The sequence below is a fragment of the Ruditapes philippinarum genome, unplaced genomic scaffold (genome assembly GCF_026571515.1).
Source record: "Ruditapes philippinarum isolate M1 unplaced genomic scaffold, ASM2657151v2 ctg730_1_1_1_1, whole genome shotgun sequence".
Lineage (NCBI taxonomy): Eukaryota > Metazoa > Mollusca > Bivalvia > Venerida > Veneridae > Ruditapes > Ruditapes philippinarum.
The window spans coordinates 304,516-331,831 of NW_026859790.1; the positions used below are offsets into that span (position 1 = coordinate 304,516).

At 32.1% G+C, this 27,316-nt stretch overlaps 1 protein-coding gene across 2 annotated transcripts; it reads right to left on the bottom strand.

Moving 5' to 3' along the window:
- Positions 1 to 882: 882 nt before the first annotated feature.
- Positions 883 to 26,797, bottom strand: LOC132757928 (polypeptide N-acetylgalactosaminyltransferase-like). 2 transcript variants are annotated; one of them, XM_060749428.1, is made up of 16 exons: positions 26,643 to 26,797; positions 18,035 to 18,204; positions 17,495 to 17,728; positions 14,630 to 14,728; positions 14,023 to 14,090; positions 13,503 to 13,690; positions 12,613 to 12,700; positions 11,841 to 11,928; positions 11,477 to 11,580; positions 11,071 to 11,197; positions 10,617 to 10,709; positions 9,849 to 9,932; positions 6,080 to 6,115; positions 2,569 to 2,695; positions 2,075 to 2,194; positions 883 to 1,536 (listed from the first exon to the last, which is right to left on the bottom strand). In XM_060749428.1, exons 1-16 carry the CDS (start codon positions 26,733 to 26,735, stop codon positions 1,384 to 1,386), a joined length of 1,872 nt encoding a protein of 623 aa, XP_060605411.1. In that variant the 5' UTR covers positions 26,736 to 26,797; the 3' UTR covers positions 883 to 1,383. The 2 variants fall into 2 exon arrangements, with proteins under 2 accessions (XP_060605411.1, XP_060605412.1); XM_060749429.1 differs by lacking the exon at positions 6,080 to 6,115.
- Between the last annotated feature and the right edge of the window lie 519 nt (positions 26,798 to 27,316).

Below are 27,316 nucleotides of genomic sequence, written 5' to 3' on the forward strand. Positions count from 1 at the left end.
GTACAGTGTTCGTAATTGTGTACAGTGTTCATCATTGTGTACATTGACATCATTGTGTACAGTGTACATCATTGTGTACAGTGTTCATCATTGTGTACAGTGTTCGTCATTGTGTACAGTGTACATCATTGTGTACAGTGATCATCATTGTGTACAGTGTACATCATTGTGTACAGTGTTCATCATTGTGTACAGTGTACATCATTGTGTACAGATTAACCAGGCTCTATACTGCTCAATTCAATTTTTATATTTCAATATTTAAGTTCCTTTAACTTAAAATTGACTGCAAAAATTTACAAAAATGGATTTAGTACATTTTATATATAAGTCTGGTATAGCAGAAATGATGTGGAGGGAGGTTAAAATGATCTGGACGATTGACAAAAAAACCCACTAATTATCAAAATATTTGTCATTTTTAAAAGCACTAACTACAACAAGAACATCATTAACACAATCTATGACTAGATATCAACAATTATCTCTACCTTTAACAACAATACAACTATATTACTTTGATTCCTAGTGAATATATTATAAAACACAACAAGGTATCACTATAAGTAATTATAATTATTAAATCATTATAAAACAACAAAAATGGAAAGAGAACGAGATGAGTCAGTTTCTTTAATTATCAACAACTTTTAGTGAAAAAAAATTATGAAAATATGACATATCCTAATAAAAGAAATGTATTTTTTAAATAACAAAGTATATGAGCTGTGAACACACCATGACAATGTGTAACAGAAAGACAATATACCTGACCACGAGACATGTTCATTTGGTTAAGAAGTATATAAATATTTAACATCTATCCACTTTGGTTTTAGCTTGTTTGTTGTATGTAAATACTTAGCATCTATCCATTTTGGCGTTAAAAAATTAATGAGTAAGAGTTAAAAATCATTCTTCTCCAGAAATAATTACTAAATTTCCACTTTTACTTTCTAGCAAATGGTTGAGCAGTTTATTGCCAATGCTATTAAAGGTATAATTTCATCATGTGTGAAATGAGATATTTCAATGTAAATTAGCACCATAACTACATCTTGTGGTAAATCACAGTTTCCCACCACCAATGAGAAATAATATACAGCACACAGTCTACTTCATAAAAAAACAACACAGTCTATCTAAACCAGGCATCTGAAGTATTATACTGAGATCCAGTCCACCATTATTAAACATCTAAGTTTATAACATAAAGGAGGAATCCCTTTGAGACAATACTGTCCTGATGTTATGATTTACACCTACCCTGATCACCTTCAGTAGATGTATACATATTGTATTTATCATATAGTATGTAATATTTCATCACCTGGCAGCTAAAATCACTGGGACAATCTTCCTGTGTACATCAAACTAAGGTGATCATGCCGATGCTGTAAATGTCCATTTTTGACTGGGAGAATTAAAATCACAGGTGTTTGCTACCAGACCTCGTCTCTGAGTTTCAGCACTGTCTATACATACACCCTGATACTTGCTACGTAACATTGTACCACTCTCTATACGTTCCCATTGCTGTAATCATATACATCATGTATCAATAAACATATTGTGTAATCATATACAAACTTCTTTTCTCCTACAATGGGCTGGATTAATGTACACTGTCACTTAACAACAGCTGTTGGTAGGACAGCAGACTCGACTATTCTAAGTGCTTGATGACAATTTAAAAGTTATAAATAATCAGTTTACAAGTTAAAGCAATTTCAAAAGAACAAAACTGTGATGTATATCTCAAGTTGACAAAATTGTTGATGAAAAATTAAGTAGAATTAATTTAAGTTTTAACTTTAAAGTCCCGAGCACAGTCCATTATACTTTGACAAATTGCAGGAAATGGCATTCGTCCTCTACCATAGTGTCAAATGGTTTGAATAAAAAAGTTATAAATTCTAAAGCTGGATACGTAACAACTGGTTAGGTAACAACCATTAAGTATGTTACAGAAGTTCTGTTAAAATTGGTGCTGAATGCAATAAAACAATCTTAACTAAACAAATGTGAATATCAGATTTTAGTATTTCCTGTTCTATGACAACATATAGATTACCTGATTAGTATTATCTGGTGTACACTGGAACAGTTTCACAACTTCTCCTGGATCAGTACTTGTTAATGTTAAACAAAGGTCAAGGTGACGTATTTCTCCAGTCTTTGTCATGGAAAACTCCTACAATATAATAGAGATGCTCACAACATTACCTGCTTATTAACATACGTTTATTTCCAAGTAAACAATAATTGATAGTTTAACAAGATTTTTTTGTTTTTTTGTCTCCAACATTATACTTCCTCTAATCTATGGAGGGAAAGGTTTCCTCTTATTAAATGGAATTATTAATGATCACTTATATTTCTTCTTAGGAAAGCAGAATTTCTCATTCATCAGGATGATATGATAAACCTCTATTTATCTATCTACAAACAAGTGTATATATATAAACAGGACAGTCTTGTTTTACATTTATTTTGGTTGCACTAAGGCACGGAGATATCCTTATTTAGTTAATATAAACAAAACTAATATAAAACAATGCCCCGTACCTGATTTCCTCCTGTATTGTGACACTGGAACATTCCCAGTATAGCATCGGCAAATCCTCCCATAGTGTCCATACACATGGTTCCCTGTATAATGCTTCCAAATGCCTGGTCCCCCTTGTCTGGTACTCTGAAACATAAATAAATTAGTGGTTTATAGACTGTATTTAGAAACAAAAATAGTCATGATATACCGTAGTCATTATAAATACTAGGGAATTATGGCTGTAATTATTCTTATCAATCCAACAAATTTTATCTTCACCAAGTTAATATTTTATAAATCGTTGACATACACTGTTTGTTATTTTGCCTGTTTATGTCCTCATGAGCTTTAAAGCCTAATGGAATGAACTAAAATGCCTACTGTCATAAAATCATTTAAGCACTGAGATAATTCATTATGATCACCACAAATAAAGGACAATTATAATCAACAATTAAAGTCCCTTTTATTGAATGGAAGACTTCAGACAAATAGTTATTCTGCAAGTCCTTTGTCTTTTTTCCAATATGCACATATAAAATAAAGCATTGTGCAAATTTTGTAAGGAGAAAAAAAACTCAATTCATTAATGTAGAAAAAAACTCTTAAAAACTCTTTTTTTAATGACCTTGTCATCTCTTGGAATAAAAAAATATCTTAATTTTATAAAAATGAATTACATGCACTATTAAAATTTTCAATATACTGCAATATATAATTCTTACATTATATCCCAGCATATTTTCATATGCATACAATGTTTGTATTGCTAACTTTATAATGTCATTATTATATAAACTCAGACAGAAATCACATCAAGGAAAATACAAACATAAATCAATCAATTTTCTACATTGAGCATAATAAGATAAAGAAAATATACAAAATTCATTTATATAAATATTTTTTTCCCATGCTTTTCAAGAAAATTACAGGAAAATCATAACAAATGCAAACTTTTTTCTGTTTATAATGTCAGACAAGCAAGCTATATTTCTAAAAGCCGTGTTATAAACAATATCAAGCGAGGCAAACTAAATGACCATGTAATATATAAAATAAATAAAAGTAAATCATAAAAGAAAAACTAAGACAGATGATAAAACAATTGTCATTTAATATTAAGTTTATATCTGTTTTTTAGCTATGAAAATTTTCTTGTTATATTCAGCAGAATAAGTTTAGCTACATATAATTAATTGTAAAGTGATAACATAACTACAATGATTTTTGGATTTAGGAATAAATTTTGGTTTAATGTTTAGCTCCTGAGGCGTTTAATAGGAGTTTTACGATAATTATATTTCACTAAATATTAAGCTATTTTTAGCTCTGGTGCCAATCTTGTTCAATAGACCAAAATAATTATAGTGTTTTCATAAATGACCATCCAAGGATCATTCCAGTATAGTTTCATCACAATTTGCCATGTGATTATGGAGCAAGATATGGACAAAATAAATTTGTTTATAATCTGACAAAAATTTTGAGACTGTATATCATAAAGATTAGAATCTATACATGACCCACTTCAACCTGTACATAAAATTTATACTTTAATAAGTGCTTTTCAAAAATAAGTGCAAAGCTTTTTGCTTATTTACAAGAGTATATCAGACAAGAAGTACATATAAGCTTCACTGAATCAATTATAAAGAGTATATATTTATTTTCAAGGTTCTACAGTGTATCTTTATATAAAGGTAAGAATTTCTATCAGAATAATAAACATTTTTTATATTTTGGTATCAAACAAGGGATAAGGCTTGACGACTAAAGTTACAACTATCAAGGAAGTCAGTGTCATACAGATAAAGAATAAATAAAAAGGTAGTCCTCTTATGGATGAGGAGAATATGGTCACTTTGATTAATTTTAAAAGTTCTTTATTCAAATTACAGAAATAAGACGAGAAATCAGAATGAACTGTATAAGAAAAACAATTATTTTTCATTAGCATCAACAACTGTTTTATACGAAAATGATCAAATCATGTACAAAATTTACCGAAGCATAAAATTAAACATAAAATTTGAACAATATTTCACTGCATACACAAGTTTGTGATCACAAAAAGCTTAATGAGTGAATGTGAGATGTTAACCTGTTTCTAAAGAAGACATGTCATAAAGATCGTCAAAACTGAATGTTTTCTAGGTCTATATAGAAGGAACAGTTGAAACTTATGAGAGAAGGTTTTTCTGTTTTTCCTGGAAAACATTTTTTTCCCCATCGTACATATTATTTAGAGCTGACAAGGTTATACAATGAACTATTATGTATACTAACCCACAACATAAATTCTGACGTCAGTTATCACAACAGAAAACAATTAATCCTTCTACAAAAGTTGACAACAGTACATGAGTTTCTTTGGTTCTGGTGTGGAAACAAAATGGCCTAGCAATGACCAGTACACAATTAAGGGCAAAGATCAACAAAATACATGGTAATGTCAAGTAAACCGATTTTCAATAACAGCAAACTTAAGCGGGGTCATGCTGATTTCTTATTATCAAAGATGTGTTATTCATTATGTGGGTGACAGTAATTCAAGTCATGTCATATTTTAATTACTCAATATGGGAACTTTAGCAAAATTCAGTAACTTAACCTTGATGGTCAAGGTCACATCTGAATCAATCAACATTTTATACCAAGATTGATTACAATATCTAATTTCTAACTCTAGTTTTTGAAAACAACATGTTTGACACCTGTCCATCATTTGGCAATTTAACAACCAGGATTTTCAAAATTGACAACCTGATTCTGTAAAGAGACATTATGCCTATCCAAGTGTAAATGGTAGGCGTACAGTAAAATAACTTTAGATTTTGCTATAATTGTTTTCAATTTTATAGTCTAGTTCATGTGTATAATCAATAACCCACATGACTCGCAGAAAATGCTATAAATATCCTCCAGAATGTATCTTTAACATTCAATTGATAAAAAGAGTGGGCCAGTCTGTTTATATTTTAGGCAGTTATATTTTAAAACATTTTTTATTATCAATTATTGTTCTATAACCATGATACTTGTCAATCTTCCTAAATATATAACCAATTCAGCTCAACTTGACAACAAAATAAGTTTAAATTTAAAAGCAGTGTAAAATAATTTGTGGGAGGAAACAAACTTAAGGAGAAAGTTCTTACCGGAAGTCCTTTAGTTTTTAATTAAAAATTAGACGCACATACCATTTCAGAAAGATCCTTTATTTTAGAGTGGCTAATGAAATGCCCAGACTGCAGTTTGTAATTCCAAAAGGACCAGTGAAATTTCTACTTAAATTCAACTCTTCCTTGTAAATTTTACAGGAAGTCAAACTGATTTTAGATGGTCTTTGCTACAAATTGAGTATTATGCCAGTTTAACAATCAGGGGTTAAACAAATTGTTTCTGCATAAGTGGGGTTCACTATTAGCATAACTGAAAGGCTGTGTTAATACATGAGGTAACTGGTTACACTGTTACACAGGCAGCCATACAGGCAGGCACTGGGGAGGGAAGTTGACATTATACCTTTCTTCATCTCCTTCAATCGCTGGTAAGTTAGCACTGAATGAAACAAAGTATCTTCCACATTATATCTCTGTTAAACTACATGTATAACTGAAGACTTTTAAGTAAGCTCAAGTATTGTTCTCTTCCTACATTATTTATTTTTTAACCTCCAATATCGCATTAAACTTTAACCTGTTACTTAGAACTTTAACTCACAAAGATTCATTTATGATTCAAGTGACCGGTATCTCATTGATGTTTCATTCCAGTATTACATTTATATTGTAACTTATATTGTAATATATAAAAGTATTACATGTAATTTATATGTAGTTTTGTGAAAAATCTATTTCAGAAAGTTGACCCTTTAGAAATAAGCCATTGTTCTTAATGAAAAAAAATTACAGAAGTAGTTGTTGGGTGTACAAAATATCTACAAGGTATAGAAAGATAAGCATGTCATAAGAAGATATATATACAACATGGCTGCATTATCTACAAACATACCATATAATCTGTCAGTATTTTAGTCAAAACCTACATTGTCTGATTTCCATAGCTTATAAACGAGGGCCATGCAGCACATATTTCAAATTCCATTTCAATAAAAGACTTAACATTGTCTCTATACAATCCTTTATTTTTGCAACATAATTTGGTTTTTAGGGGAAAAAAGATTTGAGTGCTTTATCCTAGAATATTGCACGGTTTGAAGTTATGATACACTACAATACAGTTGCAAATGTTGTATTACTGGGAGGTTTAGTGGACAATAAATCTTCCATTTCAAACAATTATAGCACTCAATACATGTTAAGTGACATTGAAATGGCATTTAAACATTTACAAGTAAATGTAGATTTGTAGTAAAGAAAGATGTTTACTGGTCAGAGACAATGTTAAAGACTTATTGGGGGAACTATTTCTCCTACCTACCTTCATATGTGATCTCTAGAAACCAAAATAAAATTACTTATTTATCTTTTTCTTAAATAAAACATACTTGTACACCATTTAAGTAATGTATTCCCTGTGGGAAAATGCTTTTAAAAAATTAATCAGTTTTGCTTAAAATTACAAACAAGAGGGCCATGATGGCCCTGAGTCGCTCACCAGAAACAACTGCTTTTCAGTGTTGGAATGTAATTATATTCTCATATTAAACTTGAGCATAGAATATGTTTAAACAATAATTTGAAGAAATGCCATGACCTGGGGCATTTAAGCTTTAGCTTAGATGGGGCTAATCAAATTAATATGAGCAAACTTGATAAAAGACTACCTAAGAATGCTACAAAGTTTGGTGATCATCTATCAATTATTTCAGTAGGAAATGATGTTTGAAGGTTTTTTTTTATTTTTAGCTTTAGTGGCCCCTAAAAGGGGCTAATCAAATTAATATTAGCAAACTTGATAAAACACTACCCAAGAATGCTACAGACAAAGTTTGGTGATCATCCATCAATTGGTTCTGAAGTAGGAGATGTTTAAAGGTTTTTCTATTTTTAGCTTTAGCAGCCCCTAAAAGGGGCCAATCAAATTAATGTGAGAAAACTTGATAAAAGATTACCCAAGAATGCTACAGACAAAGTTTGGTGATCATCCATCAATTAGTTCTGTAGAAATAGACATTTAAAGGTATTTCTATTTTTAGTTTTTGCGGCCCCAATCAAATTAATATGAGCAAACTTGATTTAACACTACCTGAGAATGCTGTCGACAAAATTTGGTGATCATCCATCAATTAGTTCTGTAGGAGAAGGTGTTTAAAGGTTTTTCTATTTTTAGCCCTAGAGACCCCTTAAAGGGGCCAATCAAAATAATATTAGCAGACTTGATAAAAGACTACCCAACAATGCTACAGACAAAGTTTGGTGATCATCCATCAATTAGTTCTTTAGAAATAGACATTTAACGGTATTTCTATTTTTAGCTTTAGCGGCCCATAAAAGGGGCCAATCAAATTAATATGAGCAAACTTGATAAAACACTACCCAAGAATGCTACAGACAAAGTTTGGTGATCATCCATCAATTAGTTCTGTAGGAGAAGATGTTTAAAGGTTTTTCTATTTTTAGCTCTGCTGACCCCTCAAAGGGGCCAATTGGAATGACATGAGCAAATTCAAGTGTGACTGTCACAAGGATGCTACAGACCAAATTTGAAGTAAATCTGCCCAGTAGTTTCAGAGAAGAAGACGATTGTTGACGTATGACGACGGACGCCGGAGCATCCCCCTTTGATACTAATAGCTCACCCTGAGCCTTCGGCTCTGGTGAGCTAACAATGCCAAATGAACTGTATAATTCATAGGTAAGGAAATATGGATTTTTATGACTTGTCACTTGCCAAGTTGGAACAAAAATTTAAACTGTTTGCAAACTTAAGTATTTTTCAAGCTGCTCTTGTACTTTGAGAATAAAATTTTAAGTCCAAGAAATATCTATTGTTGTCAACTCTGTATATAAATAAATAAGTGTGCACTTAACAAAACATTATGTCTTGTAGGTGTAAATTGATACCAGTAGACACCCACAAGTGTGCTGCTAAATGTAGTGAAGTTCTGGGTTGTTTATGTACAGATTATTACAACTACAACTGTTAGATACGTCAGTATTTCAAGGATTTTTTTCTTGGTTAGCCATGACAAAAATATTATTAGGCATGATAAAAATATTATTGCTATTATGATTGCCATAATAGTCTTCAGAGAAAAAAATCTGCTCATGTGGCAAGGAGACCATGGAAACCTATACTTCTGTTAATAAGTGTTTTCTGTTACATTTAACAAGCCATTCTACATTTAAACAACAACAAAAAAAAAAGTAAATAAAACTATTCATCACACAATAAGGAAAGCAAACTAACACACAATTAACAGTTAGAAAGTTTATACACTGAACTAAGGGTTGACTGCAATCATTAAAATAAAACAATAAAACATAGCACACCACTGAGAGTCATACCTGCAGCCAGCTCTATGCTAATCTGACAATACAAACATATCCTCCTTTCATAATATATACACATATATCAACCAGAAAAATGTTTTACCATCACTGGTTCATGTTTGGCACTTGTTTTCAACATTTTTATTTTATATAGACTTCAACAGTATAACCTTCAACCAGTAAAAATAAACAAATATATGTTAACATTAGAAAACGAGTAGGAACGTGACAATTTTGACTTGTACCAGTACTTACCTGTTACCTGTAAAGTTATAACTAACCCAACAGTCCTACATTAATCAGGGTTGTAGGTTATAATTTCAAATATAATGCTTCGTATCATAAAACTAACAAAATGTAAATAAAGTCTCATATTTATCACTATATTACTATAAACAAATTTTAATATTTTGTGACAATTAAGTGTTTATTATAACAAGGGCAACTTGAATTCGCTTCCAGATGCAAGAATAAAAACTGTTGAATAAAACTGTTTATATAAAATCAATAAAGTTGTACAGCATGTATATACATATTTCATTAATTGACAAAAAGCTATCTAGAAGCTTTGTGTTAGAGTTGCACAGTATGCGTAAGCTGTGGTAAGGAGATGATGTGAACACTCAAGCCAGTTTATTGTACTACATATTTATTATATGATGTTTCCACTTTATAAAAGCTTTATATACTTCTTACTATAAACAAAAACAACAATAAATATACAAAACTGTCTAAGGCTATAAAGCTTGTTTGAATGTATATTTAATATAAATATGTAGTATAGAATAACAAAATGTATCAACAAAATTAGGAATGAAAATAATATATATACATACTTCAGCTCTGGATAAACATTCTCCAGATACCAGCTGAATGGTTTACACTTCAAACGTTTACGTAATGCCAGTCTCTCCGATATACTGAAAATATGTTATAATGTTAATGTAACAGCAAATTACCACTTGTCACTTTGCTCAGCAGGTTCTTACTTATACAAATGTAGTAAAATAAGTTGATTTATAAAAGAACATATAAGAAAATATGTCACAAATTACAAGAAGCATTGTTGTTTTCTAATTTTAAATATTTCAACACTGGTCAGCCATTTTACTTTCTTCTGCACAACATCATCATCATTATCTTAATCATCACCATCATCTTAATAGTACTCTTTTTTCATACTTCAAACAAGTTAAAATTTGTTTTACAATTAATCAGTCATTGACAATAAGTTTACACAAACACAATGCTGATATGAGCCGAGTCATGACAAAACCAACGTAATGCGTTTGCGACAAGCATGGATCCAGACCAGCCTGCGCATCCGCGCAGTCTGATCAGGATCCATGCTGTTCGCTATCAGTTTCTCTACTTGTTATAGGGTCTGTAAGCGAACAGCATGGATCCTGATCAGACTGCATGGATGTCTGGATCCATGCTGGTCGCAAACCCATTATATGGTTTTGTCGTGATGCAGCTCATATATATTTAATCAAATTATGTCCCTTCAGAAAATGTAATATTTTTACTAAATTAATTTCAAAAGCAAATGATATAAAGATAAAGGTAAACAGTAAAACAGCAGACGTAAAATGAAGACATACTCTCCTGTGTCTACTATTTTAGCAGACGGCACTGCTGCATAATAAAATTCCTTGTATTCATCCATCCACACTTCAGCTGCTCTCCTTGTATTTCTGAGAAATAAAATTTTTTTTTATATACAAGTTATAAAATTCTTTAGCTTTTTTTTCATCAGTAAAACCTTAAATAACTACATTCACATCTCATCTACTTAAACACAGTTATTTCTAACAAAAACTTTAAATGAACCAAGTGTTTTTTCTGTTTTATAACTAAAACTTCAAATACGCATTTGTTCTCCTACATAGTAAAATGCTTATACCTGTACCTGTTAGTGACAGACTAAGTTGGAGGTGAGGTTGTATTCGGCTCATTGCAATCAAACATTTGAGTTTAAATTCCATATGCATGATGTAAGCTATTTGTAGCCAGGAAAATTATATCAAAGTATACATTATAATTATATAGTTATACCTTGCAAAGACATTTCCACTTCCACCAGGGAATGTGTATGGATGCTGTTTTCTAAACACATGACCCACCCTGCTACATGGAATTATCTCCAATGTTCCGTGACATTGCCACACCCGGAATGATATTTCTGTCAAATATAGAAGTTTTATATAAAGATATTTAGATATAAACTAATAAATATACAGTGCTGTTTTGATGAAATTCCATTATTTGAAAGAAATGTTCATAATAAACTTATATCAAAAGAAATTTTTTTCTTACTTCATACTAGGGAAATGGAAGTAAGAGACATGCGTAATGCTCTTAATAAAAAAAAACAATGTAGTATTTCACAAAGAAGCAGGCAATAATATATTACAATTTTTCATAATATATAAAACATAATATAAAACATGAAATAAGTTACCTAAATTTTCACCACCCCACACATCCATTTTCATATCATACTTGCCAAGTTCTTCAAACCAACTTTTATCTATAGTAAACAAACCTCCGGCAATCATTGGCGTCCTGTATGAAACAAAAAAATAAAAGTTTTATAGAACAAGTTTGCTATCAAAAGTTTATTTCTCACTATAATTTCTGAGATGCCTTTTCAAATCATATTCAAATATACTATAACCATGGAATTGTCACACTCACTTCATTCTAAATGCTATCATGTTTTAAACAATACTGAATACCTCTATGTGTTCTTTAGAGTTTGTTATTTTGTAAATCTGCAAATAATCAAAAACTTTTTTATAAAACATTATAGAATATAAACTTACATAATAGGAGCTATAACATTTGAAGCTCTCTTATTTCTTTCTTCACTTGTCATGTAATCCCATTTAAACACCAAATTCCAGTCAAAACCTTAAAATAACAATGTTACATATCAATCAACAGTACTATATAGAGGATATTGAATGAGTGTAGGTTCAATACTGAGTTGATCAAACAAGTTCTATAAATTCAGTGATGAACCCACACATATATAATATTCTATTTATCACATACCCAAAATAGACAGTTTAAAGTGAAAAAGATTCATTTTTCATTGACACGCTAAAGTATAATACTAACATTTTACAATATGTTTGTATATCGCTAATGACGTTAGGTCCAAATATATGCATGGTCATGCAATACCATGTTTACAGAGTCGCAAAAGTGGTATGAGTATGTGATAAATATATTTTACAAATATCATTCCCCAGACATCATGGCACACAAGTTCACTTGACCACTAAACATACATCAATGTGAAACATTTCAAATGGAAATTGTTCTACAAGTTTAAAATACATTGTCTTTTAGTAAAGTTTTTTTTTAAAGTGTTAAAGATAAAATCCCCCTTTCAAAATAAACAGTAATGACACTGACAAAATAATACTTAACTTAAAGTCATTGTAACACTCCAAAAATGATTTTTTTCTGTAGACAAGTTTATTTTACGATATACATGTATAATGTGCAGTTTCAAGAATAATTTATAATTCAGCCATAAAATATGAACAAAAAGTATAATTAAAGTGAACAACATAAAGAAACATTTACCTCCTTTTAGATCAGCTGAAGCACCAATGTATTCAAAGTTGTCCATGTTAATTACATCAATTATAGGACTCACAACCTTCTTCTTGTCCTGAAAGTTTATGTCTCATTATTTAATTTCCATCTTCATGTATCAATAATGAAGAGCATTGGCCATTCAATAGTTGTCTTCAAAGGTCTATGTCTAAGACATGTTTAATTATATCAAAACTCTTATGAACAAAATGACAAACAATTCATCTTTATCAAGAAATAAAATGGACACTGAATAAACATGTTCTGTTTAAAAATATCAATATATAATTGTAAATTCATTTAATATTATTACTACTACAATTTCAATTTGATCAAAGGTACATCTGTGACTTGTAGTGGAAAAAAATCCACATATTGTTATTATATATTTAAAGACATTCAATTATGTACTTTAAGCATTGATTTAAGTTGCATGTCAATCAAATTATTCAAATCTTTGACCTGGTTCATCAGACGATATAAGTGGAATAAATCACAAATACAAAATGTACACCTCATTCTTACGAAAGGAGTGTACACAATGATAGCTAGTAAGATAAGAGCCTCGCCTCTATATCTTTTCAACAGTGCACTCTAATGTAAGGTTAAATGAATTAAACACATTTTAAATCTAATGTTATCTAATCTAATTAAAGGGGAGCGGTGGCCTAGTGGTTAAGGTGTCTGCACCAGAGATCATGGATTCGAGCCCTATTCGGGTCACGACCATGTTTCTCCATATGACACCAGTACTGGTTGGTTCCAGGAAGCGGACTCGAAAGTGATTAATATAAGTTCCAAGAACTTGTTTCGCAATCAAGCTTAAATAAATATGTTTAAACCAAATCTAATGTAGAAATAAAAAGTTCAGTACACACCTGTTGAACTTCTAGAAGTAAAGGTTCGAGCCAGTTTGTGTTACATTCACAGTGGCTGTCAAGGAAGGTCAGCACCGGAGCTTTAGCAGCATCAGCACCTTTGACCCTTGACCTCATTAATCCCTCCCTCTTGTTGTTACGTATCAGTTTCACCTTCTTCATTCTGGCTAGCTCTTCACCATCAGAAGCTGTAAAAGTAGGAATTATATTTTCATAACTAACTGGAAAGTTCCATTTTATAAATGCATTCAATCCATATAGAAGATGTCAAGTCATCCAAATTTTTCTACTCAATGTTTTATGATACAGAATAGAACTTGGCAAAAATTAGTAGTCATCAGTTTAGAGACAGGCCAGAAATTGCCAATGAAAATCATGTCATTTGAAACAGAATTCAGAAAAAAATGTTTTTTAACCAGATTCTTTACTTTTCATGTGCTCAATTTTATGATTTTTTTAACCTGGATATCTTTAATAAACCACGAAAAGCTTAAATGTTTATGTAAAAACAATGACTTACGATCATCACTAAAGTCGTCAACAAGAATAATTTCTTCTATCAAATGAGCTGGACTTTTTCTGAACACACTGTAAATTTAAAACATTGTAATAATGATTTGTTGTTCAACATGAGAAAAGGCAAGTGGTCAATGTAAAATGACCATGTACCTCCTCTTAATTAAAGTAACCAATATGCATTATGTAAAAACTTCAAAAGTAATGCTTATATAATCAGAACTATACACTTGAACTCAATTTCATTTGTAATATGACAGATAATACATGTATAATGTTTACATGTATTATGTTAATGCTCAATCAAAACCAGACCAACAAATCTGATAAAGGTTGAACATACTATCATTACTTGATATATGTTTTTAAATGATTAGGGATTTTTATGCTTCTTAAGTTAGGCCATTTTAGGGCTATTCCCCCTCAAGGAAATTCTTTAAAATCATACTGGTTTTTTTTACTACAAATATTGAATTTACATCAAGTTGTTTCTTTCCCCATTTGCAAAATTACCATAATAAAAAGGAAGGTCCCTTCCTTACCTTTAAAAAAGTCAATGATGCTAGTTTTGACAACATATAATAACTAGATGACTATATAGAAGGATATACCTGATGATGGTTCTAAGTAGAGCAGATCTTGCTTCATTATGAAATGTTATAATGACTGTAGTTGATGGTAGGTCAACTGTCCAATGTTTAGATCTGCATCTGATAATGAAAACAAACAATATCTCAAACATGTTATAAACCTGAATAATAACAGTTTAATAACAAGACAACTTAAATATAAACAAGAGCCATGTCAACATGGCCATCCCTCGCCGAATGGGTTTGCTCATTGGAAGAATGTATATGTAGTAGAGCAGAATAATTCAATTCTAGGAGGTCTTTTGGTAATGAGAACTGATGGCTGAAGTGATTACAGATTTGAAACCTATGTGAATACTGATAGCTGAAAATAACAAAGGGCAATAACTGAAAAATAACTGAAAAATAATGCAGGGTAAGTTATCATTCTTGTGTGCTGCACTCCTCCTCAATGAGATCTATCCACCTATGAAGTTTCAAGTTGATATCTCAAAGGTTTTTATAGTTATGCTCTTGACAAAAATTAAGCATGAAAAATAACAAAGGGCAATAACTGAAAAATCATGCAGGGTAGAGTTATCATTCTTATGCACTGCACTCCTCCTCAATATGATCTATCCACCTATGAAGTTTCAAGTTGATAACTCAAAACACTTTTTGAGATATGCTCCGGACAAAAAGTATGAAAAATAACCAAGGGCAATAACTCAAAAATTATAATGGGGAGAGTTATCTTTCTTGTGTTCAGCATTCCTCCTCAATAAGACCTATCCACCTATGAAGTTTCATGTTGACATCTCAAAGACTCTGAGTTATGCTCCACTCAGGTGAAAAATGAAGTATGAAAAATAACAAAGGGCATTAACTCAGAAATTATGAAAGGTAGAGTTATTATTTTTATGCACTGCACACCGTCTGAGTGAGATCTATCCACCTATGAAGTTTCATGTTGATATCTCATAAGCATTTTGAGTTATGCTCTGGACAAAAAATAAGTTTGAAAAATAACAAAGGGCAATAACTGAAAAATTATGCAGGGTAGAGTTATCATTCTTATGCACTGCACTCCTCCTCAATATGATCTATCCACCTATGAAGTTTCAAGTTGATAACTCAAACACTTTTTGAGATATGCTCCGGACAAAAAGTATGAAAAATAACAAAGGGCAATAACTCAAAAATTATAATGGGGAGAGTTATCTTTCTTGTGTTCAGCAGTCCTCCTCAATAAGACCTATCCACCTATGAAGTTTCATGTTGACATCTCAAAGACTTTTTGAGTTAAGTGTCACTCAGGAAAAAATTAAGTATGAAAAATAACAAAGGGCAATTACTCAAAAATTATGAAAGGTAGAGTTATCATTCTTGTGCACTGCACACCTCCTGAGTGAGATCTATCCACCTATGAAGTTTCATGTTGATATCTCATAAGCTTTTTGTGTTATGCTCCGGACAAAAATGTCGGACGGATGGACGGAGACTATTTCTATATCCCCCGCCGCCTTTCAGCGAGGGATAATAAAATGTAGACCTTGCAGTCAAAAACAAAGAAATCCACAAAATTAACATTTGGCAGTACTATATCCAACACATATACACAATAAGTGAACCATGGTTATGAAGTAGCTTATATAATGATTGGTGTTACTTGTTGTCTTTTTGATAAAGTAACAAGAGCTGTCGGTACGGCAGCAACGCTTGACTATTCTTAGTGCTAGATAGTAAAAAAGGCCTTGATAATGTAAAATTTTCTATGTAAGGAAAAGGGTAAAAATTTTCTTTAAATCCATATTACAGATATAGGCCTTGGAGAGAGTCCTATTATGCTCTCAAAGAAGACTACAAAATTTCAACTTGTTTCAAAGCCATATGTCAATGGACTTTGAAAATATTTGAGGTATTACAAAAACTTTAACGTAAGTTCTAAGTCGAAAAAGTGGCATAATTCTGTCAAAATGCTTGATACAGTTACCACTCCCTGTCTACAGGTTGGGGTCATGATGGTGAACAAGTGTGCAAAGTTTCAAAGCCATATGTCAATGGACTCTGAAAATATTTGAGGTATTACAAAAACTTTAACGTAAGTTCTAAGTCGAAAAAGTGGCATAATTCTGTCAAAATGCTTGATACAGTTACCACTCCCTGTCTACAGGTTGGGGTCATGATGGTGAACAAGTGTGCAAAGTTTCAAAGCCATATGTCAATGGACTCTGAAAATATTTGAGGTATTACAAAAACTTTAACGTAAATTCTAAGTCGAAAAAGTGGCATAATTCTGTCAAAATGCTTGATACAGTTACCACTCCCTGTCTACAGGTTGGGGTCATGATGGTGAACAAGTGTGCAAAGTTTCAAAGCCATATGTCAATGGACTCTGAAAATATTTGAGGTATTAAAAAACTTTAACGTAAATTCTAAGTCGAAAAAGGGGCATAATTCTGTGAAAATGCTTGATACAGTTACCTCCTCCTATCTACAGGTTGGGGTCATGATGGTGAACAAATGTGCAAAGTTTCAAAGCCATATGTCAATGGACTTTGAAAATATTTGAGGTATTACAAAAACTTTAACATAAAGTGGTTACGCCGACGCGGACACCAACGCCGACGCTCGGGTGACTACAATAGCTCTACTTATTCTTATCGAATAGTCGAGCTAAAAAGTAAATTGTAAAGGGTTTAAATGAAATGATTGAGTTAAGCTCTGTAAATGTTAATTATGGTATGACTGTTAGTTAAAGGTCTAACTATTGATATAGTTTACAGAACCATGAAAACCTTCATCTGTACAGTCTGACTTGAAAATCCATGAAATCAACAATGGACTGTCTCAAATCATGACAAATCTACCACATATAAATGGTAAGGGTTTATAAAATACACTTACTGTGCATGTCTTGTATCTGGAACATCTCGATTACTTTTGGTATTGTCACTAGCTTGTTGATTAAACTTGTTACGACCATACGGATCTTCACCAGGTTTTAAAGCTTTTTTATTTATGTAAACATTCTCCGGAAATTCTTCCCATGGAATGTCATTACTCTCACTGTCCTTGTCGACCACAGCATTCACTTTCTTCACCTGTTCCCAGTCACCTACATGGTTCTCTGGTACATGTCTGAAACACACAAGTTCCTTCATTCTCATATACAATGTAGTACATACTATAATATGATATGTATTATTTATATTATCATAAATGTCAGGCTGGACAAATGCCTACTTTGCATCAACCATAAACATAATTGTCCATTAACCAGGCAAGGCCTACTTAATAATTGCATTACATACTTATTACATATATTATCAACTATTCAGTATTACAGTTATCCATGTGAAGAATTTGTAATTTTCAATTATTGTTATGAGGTAAATTGTTAATTAAATACAAGTTGTTAAGGGATGTAGAGCTGAAAAAACTTACATTTTTGATGGCTTAGGGTATTTTGTTGGGACTACTTTAATATGCTTTTGTGGTTCATTTTCATGGATATTTTGATGTGGCTGAAATTTCAGGTTATCATTGTTTACAACCTCATGTACTATTTCTTGTGGAAGATAATTTTTATGGTAACGTCTTTCTTCTTCAACTTCCTATAAAATACGTTAAATAAAAATCAAAACATGTAGTAATAAATAGAACTTTAATATATTGAAATCAGTGTTGCATCTAGGCTCCGTGATTGCAGATTTGCAAATATTTTTTGCAGATCTCGCATTTTAATGAAGTCAATGTGAGCCAAGTCGCGTGACAATCTTTTAAACTTAATTCAGTTAATCTTCATCATATCTTGAACACTTCTGCCATGTTTCAATCGCGGTAATGACTAAAATACGTATTAAATCGAATGTACCAGCCAACCAGGTCATCTCACATGTGCATTGATGGTTTGATCTGCATACTTTACTAGTATTCGTTAATATTTTTTATTTTTTCCATTTCCGTTGGTGTCAGCGGACGATAGCTGTCAAAAATGCCTTAAACACAAAATAAATGAATTTTATTCGGTAAGTCATATTGTTAAGTAAATGCATGTTCCCCACATTTTTTTCAAATCCCCGACATCTTTCAGTTGAGTGAGGGACAATCCTCCATAATTTTGAAATTCTAGATGCAACACTGTTAAAAAAGAAATATCAAGATTTTGTCAAGAGTGAATCACTATACAAATTTATATGATAATTTAAAATAATAAATGGAATCTTTTTGAAAGGAATGTTGAAACAGTGATTTTATTTGGCAATAATATCACTGTTGGAGACAAAGTTTGAAGTTCCTAGGTCAATTCACTTTGCTTTAATGCCAATGGTAAGATTTTCATTTCCTTATTGGTGATTGGCCAAAAACGAAAACTTATTAATCCAAAAAGATTTACCAAGGCCAACAAGTGGGTCATAATTTTTCCTCTATAAGCCAAGGGAATTTTTCTGTGTTAATTTTTGGTTGTGAATCAAATAAAACAAGTCATAGTTGACATCGGAAATTGAATTGGCGCACACAAAACTGGTTTGCCATTCATACATAGAATTATTTGAAAATACCATGGTCAACAATGTGTAACAATCTGCTTTAAGTAATGAATAAATATACCCGTATGTACATTAACAATTATCACTTATTTATAACCCTGATTAGATTATTTTCAATTCGATTCATGAATGTTCACTATTATGATCTTTAGTTGACAATTCCAGGGATTTTTTTTTGGCTTATTTTATAGCCGATATTCGGTCATATTCCCAAATGAAAATATATTAATTTATTTTCCAAATCCACAGAAAAAATTCCCAGTTGAAAGTTACAAAATAAAAATATTGAATAACAAATTATAAAATCTTTGAAAATAAGGGCTTCTTCACTGTTACAGTGTTTTAATATTTGAAGATGACATCTTAGACAGTAATTCTTTGCATCCATTTAATCACTGCAAAATTTAAATCATGCATTTTTCACCCAAATTTTTAACAAAACATTGCTGAAATTCCCAATCCCATGGGTATGGATCATGTTCCCAAAATCCTGGTAAAAAACCCGAAATTCTGCTCATTAAGGTATTTGCTATAAGAGTGAGTAGCACTCAACCTATTTCTTGTGCATTTCTTTAGTTCTATCAGTGTTCGCGTTTACCCCGTAAAAGGCAAAAACATATCCATTTACTCACTATTAACATTGTCAGGGAAAAAAGGGGCTGTTAAGTCCCTGGGACAAAACATTTTTTTCCTAGTTTATTCTCGATAAGTTTTTTGCTCTGATTGAAAACGTATTTTCCATTCGCAATTGAAAAAAAAAATTATATTGTATTTTAAGCATATTTTGATTTGTTCCCTTCTCATAAACAAAGCTGATTAATTTTCCAAACATAAACTAGGAGCAAGTGCCCAGCCTCGTTTTGGGCAAACCTTAGTATCAATGGTATCCGCGAGCATCAACAGTCTCAGTCGTCAACATGTTTTGATATCACAGAATGTTGAAGACAGTTGTTTAGTAGGAAAAAATTACCTTTGAAAAGGTAAAATACACATAGAAATAAGTACAAAAAAATATAAAAATATTTAAGTATTAACTCTAATAATCGCCTATATCAATGTTACTTAAAGTAATCATCAGTCTCTTTTATTCATTCTTTTGAGACTGTAGACTGTAGACCATCGATTTGTATGCTCATCTAAGTGAAACTTTTTATTTTGTTAATTTGCAGTATGTGTTTTTCTTAATTTACCCTTAGCACTTGAATATTATTTAAGAGCACTCAGTTGACAAATTTAAGGTAAAGCACACAAATTTGATTGTTTGATGGAGTGATACAAACAATGCCAAACCTTCAAATTTCTGTAATTGAGGACTCGTCCGATTTGAATTGAGACGCAACAGATCTATTGGCACTGAGTCCCAGGTACTCAGCAGTTATTTTTTTCCCTGTATTTTACGGCAGAATAAAGGCTGTTTCCCCTAGCTCAAAATAGGCATATTTTCTCCAAAAAAAGCCAATTTTTCGCCTTAAATGCCTGGTGCACTTTTTCACCAGAAACATGACTAAACAGCATCTGACTTATTATATCAGCTAGAAGACAGAAAGCTGTCCCTATAGCCTCTGATTTGTACCATGCATGTTAAATTGAATTGAAATTGAAAATTTTATTAAATGTGTGGGTAAATTCCAGGGCTCACGCTGTCGGTCGCCATAGTTGCCATTTGCGATTATTTTATAAGATTGGCGATTATTTTTGCATTTTGGCTACAAAATCTGGCGATTAATTTTTTACTTCCAACAGTGTTTACATAAGGTGTAAAAATCAATAATGAATGCAGTAGACCCAATTAACACCAGCATGAGTGTCAACTTTTTATCGGTCACGCGTTGCTTACTAATTGCCCAAGGTGATAAAAATACATGCAGGTGATAAAAATACATAAGAGTTGTAAAATTGTTTAAGTACTTTAAAGATATTATCCAGCATTATAATAGCCATCAAATATCCGTCAATTAGCCACAAAATAATCTTCTTAAAATTGATAAACTGTATATTGACCAACCCAAAATTTACCGTAAATTGCAGTAATGGCAAATTTTGATTTTTTTTGTTTTAAGCTGCTTGACAAAATCGCCAGTAGAAAACAATGATAAAATATTTAACAAGATACATGGCAATGTCATTGTAGATAAATATGTTGTAGTTGAAAAACAAATACAAGCAACAAACAATGTAACTATGTGCAATGTAAATCATGATAAATGAATTTTCTATTTTTAGTAACTGTAACCTTGACCCTAGGAGGCCAAAAAGCCATCCCAAGTGAGGTCTTCATAAAAACTTGCTTTACCACAAATTTCATAAAAATATCTTATTCCAAACAAGTTATTGACCGGAAAACTATTTTCTATTTTTAGTAACAGTGACCTGACTGGAAACAGATTTTCTATTTTTAGCAACAATGACCTTGACTTTGACTCTACAGGACCCAATAGATGAGCTGGCAGGCATGCAACAACCTAGATAGTTTCTGTTTTATAACTAAACTAGAACTATCACTAAATGTGATTAATACCCCCACAAGACTGCTTCGGAAATGAGGATGTTACTAGTAACAGAATACCTTGTAAAAGAATTGAAATATAGAGTTATGGTTGTTGGCAATTAAAGATAGTTGTGGTTCTTGTATGTTGCATTTCCTTTCAATGTGGTTGGCCATTGGTGAAGTTTAATTGAATTACTCTGTAATAAGTCCAGAAAGACAAAGAAAAGAAACAAAGGGCAAAAACTCTATAAAAACTGAAGATAGAGTTATAGTTCTTGTGCACTGCACTTTCTCTTATTGTGCTTGAACGTTGTTTTGAATTCCAACCAGTATGTATTAAGTTATGCTCAGGACAAGGAAAAGTATCGAAGGGCAGTAACTCTTTATTTTTGTCAAAATGGAGTTATGGCTCTTGTGCACTGTACTTCCTTTTAATGTCCTTGACAACTGTATGAAGTTGTACTGAATTCCAAACAGTAGTTTTCAAGTTATGCTCTGGACAAGGAAAAGTAACAAAGGGCAATAACTCTGTAATTAGTCAAGATGGAGTTATGGTTCTTGTGCACTGCACTTCCTCTAAATGTGATTGACCATTGTATGAAGTTATATTGAATTCCAACCATTAGTCTTCAAGTTATGCTCCGTACAAAAAAGCAATGGAAAAGTAACAAAGGGCAATAACTCTGTAATTAGTCAAGATGGAGTTATGGTTCTTGTGCACTGCACTTCCCCTTATTGTGCTTGACCATTGTATGAAGTTGTTTTGAATTCCAACCAGTAGTTTTCAAGTCATGCTCTGGACAAGGAAAATTAACAAAGGGCAGTAACTCTGTAATTAGTCAAGATGGAGTTATGGTTCTTGCGCACTGCACTTCCCCTTATTGTGTTTGACAATTGTATGAAGTTATTTTGAATTCCAACCAGTAGTTTTCAAGTTATGCCCCGGACAAGGAAAAGTAACAAAGGGCAATTACTCTGTAATTAGTCAAGATAGAGTTATGTTTCTTGTGCACTGCACTTCCTCTCAATGTGCTTGACTATTGTATGTAGTTATATTGAATTCCAACCATTAGTCTTCAAGTTATGCTCCGGACAAGGTAAATGCAGCGGACAAAAAAAAAGCAATGGAAAAGCAACAAAGGGCAATAACTCTGTAATTACTTTAGATAGAGTTATGGTTCGTGTGCACTGCACTTCCCCTTATTGTGTTTGACAATTGTATGAAGTTGTTTTGAATTCCAACCAGTAGTTTTCAAGTTATGCCCCGGACAAGGAAAAGTAACAAAGGGCAATAACTCTGTAATTAGTCAAGATAGAGTTATGGTTCTTGTGCACTGCACTTCCTCTCAATGTGCTTGACCATTGTGTGTAGTTATATTGAATTCCAACCATTGGTCTTCAAGTTATGCTCCGGACAAGGAAAATGCAACGGACGTCTGGACCGACCGACCGACCGCCCGACCAACCGACCGACCACCGGGTGACTCCTATATACCCCCCCAAACTTTGTTTTTGTGGGTATAATAAAGTTTGTTGTGATTAATAGGATATATTACACTTATAATTAAATTTTATGGAGAAACAAAGGGCCATAATAAGGTAAAAGGTAAAAACTTATCCAATCATAAAACCCTGACAATACACAGCAGGGCACTTGAAGATAAAGCTAATCTGTGAAAATTTGAACAAAATCCTTTGAGAAATGTAGAAGCAGTTGGGCAACAGAAGAAATTGTTCACTATCTATACTCTATATAAGGGAAAAAAACAAAGGGTCATAATTAGGTAAAAAATGATCCAATCACAAAACCCCAACAGTATGCCTCAGGACACTTGATGACAAAGCTTCTGTGAAAGTTTGACCAAATCCTTTGAGAAATGTAGGAGGAGTTGCGCACAGAAGAAATTGTTCACTATATATTCTGTATAAGGAAAAAAAAACAAAGGGCCATAATTAGGTCAAATGTTATCCAATCACAAAACCCTGACAATATGCACCAGGGCACTTGATGACAAAGCTTCTGTGAAAGTTTGGTCAAAATCTGTTGAGAAATGTAGGAGGAGTTGCGCACAGAAGAAATTGTTTATGCCCGTCCATCCGCCGACATATCTCAATCCAATAACCAGATTTTTCCTTCGGAAAACCTGGTTTAAAAGTATTTTATTCCAACCAACTATTTGCACAACAACCAAAATTGTGAAAATTTCCTCAGAAAACAGAAAAAATCCGATTGTCTTCGAAATTAACGCCAGTCCGAGGACCGAGGCCACTAAATTTAGCATGGGTCCAGTGATTATTGCTAGGTCGGTGGTCCGACGGACCAGTAGATTTTTTGTCATGAAAAAATATTGTAAGAAAAATTCATCAAAATAATGAAGCAGGGTTCTCTAAAAGATTTATCTTTTTGCCTTTTTTTGCAAATGAAACCCATCAATTCTGTCTTAAATGTTCAAAACACAGCGAGAGATGTCTAAATTTTATCCAGTAATGGAGGCCGCCATTTTTTTCTTGGATATTTTCCGTACCGCACCGTACAGTTACGGAAATTAAACCATTGTTTATTATGGTCATTATTTACATCACTTGACATCACTGTAGCTATGATTTTGTGATTATTGAGTTAAGTAAATATTTTGTGTGAAAGTGATTTGTTTGAAGCAAATTGCGTTGTTCATGTTCAATTCAGTCAATTTTGCCTAAACATTTAGTCCTTAAAGATTTTTCAAAGCTGTCAACATATGGCCCAGAATACAAGACGTATTATGCTTCTTTCAAAATTATCAAGGGAAGCATGATAAAGTGTTTTCCTGTTCCCATCAATTTATTACCTATCTATGTATTTGGTCCGGCTAAAAATCACCAGGTCCAGTAAGATTTGATATTTTACTGGCCCGAATGTCCTGTGCTTTTTAAAGTTTTTCGTGAAGACTGCATATTTTCGCGACACCGATAATTTTGATATTTATTTAAAGGTGAAAATAAGCGATGTTCTGTTTAAAAATCTTTACTATTATGGAAGAAAATTTGTATTACATTGGTGATAATGACATTTTTCAGTAAGTTATCCAGAAAAAAGGCTGCATTCTGTGAAAGAGTTTGCAAGTGTTATTGCTGTTATTTCTGTAGGCTAATATGACCTAGATCTACTCCACGTCTGTGTGAAATGCGGAAATTGTCAGTAGTTATAGCTGACAAAATTTGATTAGAACAAACAAAAGAAATTGTCTGATAATAAAATTATGTAAAGTTATAATGAATCTTTAATTTTATTCTTATACAGTTATTTATATTATACTATATAACATTTTTATTTTGTTCTATAATATTATTAATAACAATTAAAGTTGTGGTTCTATGCAAAAAAAAATGTAGTTATCAATATACACAAATGTATCAGTTTATTTGAGAATCTTTATAAAACTGAAAAAGTTTTATATGTAATGTTTATTTAATCAACTGCTTATGTTGTTGATCGCTAAATCGTGAATAGTCCGCTGAACTTTTGGCTATTATTTTTTTAAGTAAAAAATATTGGCTATTATTTTATTTGAGCCAGTGTGAGCCCTGAAATTCCATTTTCAGTTGTTAGAATTTGATTTTCCTCATTTCTGATTTATCGCGCTATATTTTCTCCTTCAGAAAGCCACAGGTTGTTTTGAAAATTGGAAAAAAATCACTGCTCAGTAAAGTAAAGACAAATTGCTAACACTGTCTATAATTTTTATTTTAAATTATTCGACTTTTTATAGCGAGCTCGACGAGCTGACCCGAAGGGCCTGCTCGCAAAGCGAGCTTTACGGTAACGCGAGTACCTGCTAAGTGATGGTTTTGAAAACTTTCGTCCGAAGTACCGAATTGGACACATCGCACGTCTATGGGAACCATAATTGGACAGGGAACCAGAATAACGGAAGCTGTGTATAAAATTGTAAATTGAAGGCCCCATTTTGTTTGAAAAATCTGATAAAATATAAACAATTTTTTGTCGAATTTTGTTGTGAAAACTATCTAGAATGAAAGAAAATGGTCTAACTAAGAAAATGAATCCAAACACCAATATCTTTTATTCAGTCGTTAACGCTGTACAGACGTTTAAAGTATTGTTTACGTGACGTCACAATGTAGCGCCAAACAGCACGTGCAAAACAAACAAATCAATTACGCTATTTTAATGTCGCAAACGTTTTAAGTTTTACATTTATTTCACTTTTAATAATCTTTATTTCGCTTGAAAATTATAGAGAGAAATAAAATAAACAAAGTTTTATAAACGTTTTCAAAACTCTTTATTCATTTAACGACATGGGCGGAGCCATTTTTAACACAGTACGTGTGACGTCACACACACTCGTCACTGCATTTGAAATAAAAATGAGCTATTATTTCATACTATTTCACGTTAAAAGTACATCGAGCTCGCTTTGAGGCTTTGCCTTTTTCATATTAAATTTTAGTAGTGTTAATGAAAACACAAAGTGCTTGTCTATTTGGAAAACAGAATCAATGAGACAAAACTAATAAAGTTTCATGACAATATGCATACACTTACTTAGAAATGTTTAATATATAGTGGGGCAAATCGTCACTACTGTGGGGGGGGGGGATTGTCAGTGGGACAAATAATTATATTTCCAGGAGTAGCTGAGTGAATAGCACTCCAATTCTTTGAATAGGCTGATTAAAAATGGGCTAATTTCAGCAAAGAGATAGAACATTACATGCATTGAGACAACATCAATGATCAATGCCACAAACATAAACCCTGCAAAAACTTGGCCCCCTTTCAGTCAAAACTGTCAAAGCTTTATTGGGAAATGGATATCTCAGAAAAATAAATATTAAATATCATTTCATGCCAAATATGACAAATATACTATAGCAAATAAAGCCCGCTATCACAGTAAACCGGATATTCACCCCACCCATTTATGTGACGTGGGAATGAACATCTGCCCTGTGTAAATGTTGTTTAAAAACATAAGTAAAATATAATATTGTAAACTATCAAAAATACCGAATTTGTTGATGACTTAAGAAGAAAGTAAAGGATTCCACATATCCATATAGTGCCTATAAGAAGGAGTAATCGGTGTCTTTTACGAAACATTTTTACAAGTCAGTGTTCAGTGTGCTTTCATTTTGACAGTTCCTTGACATTAACCAATCAAATGGATTGTAGCAACTGTCTGCAACAAAGAACGGACCTAAAGAAATAAAACCGCCACAAATAAATATGCGCGCAGGTTTGTTTTTGCAAATTGTTGAATAATATTCTTGACTCTGGTATTTTCCCAGAGATATGAAGTAAAGGATTGATTTTACCATCGTATAAAAATAAGGGTGAAGTAAATGACCCTAATAATTACAGGGTCATAACTAAAGTTGTTTTGACTACTGTATTAAATAACCGTCTGAACACGTATCTAGATTCATATGTTGTTTTTTTTAGTGTGAAGAGCATGCTGGTTTTAAAAAGAAATATAGTACAATTGATCATATATTCTCTCTGAAAATGTTGGTTGATTTTTATTTATCAAGGGGTAAAAATTTATATTGGTGCTTTATAGATTTTCGTAAAGCCTTTGATTCTGTTGATAGAATCTGTTGCCTTATGGCAAAAATGGTCAAGAATTATATTAGTGGTAATTGGAAATTGAAAATTTGGAATGATATGTATGATAAAACAAA

Coding starts and splice junctions, on each gene's coding strand:
- LOC132757928 (XM_060749428.1), bottom strand. CDS start 26,735: ATGTTTCGTAAAAGACACCGATTACTCCTTCTTATAGGCACTATATGG. Junction 14,729..17,494: donor CCAGATACAAGACATGCACA/GTAAGTGTATTT, acceptor TTTCATTATCAG/ATGCAGATCTAAACATTGGA. Junction 2,195..2,568: donor ACAATACAGGAGGAAATCAG/GTACGGGGCATT, acceptor ATTATATTGTAG/GAGTTTTCCATGACAAAGAC.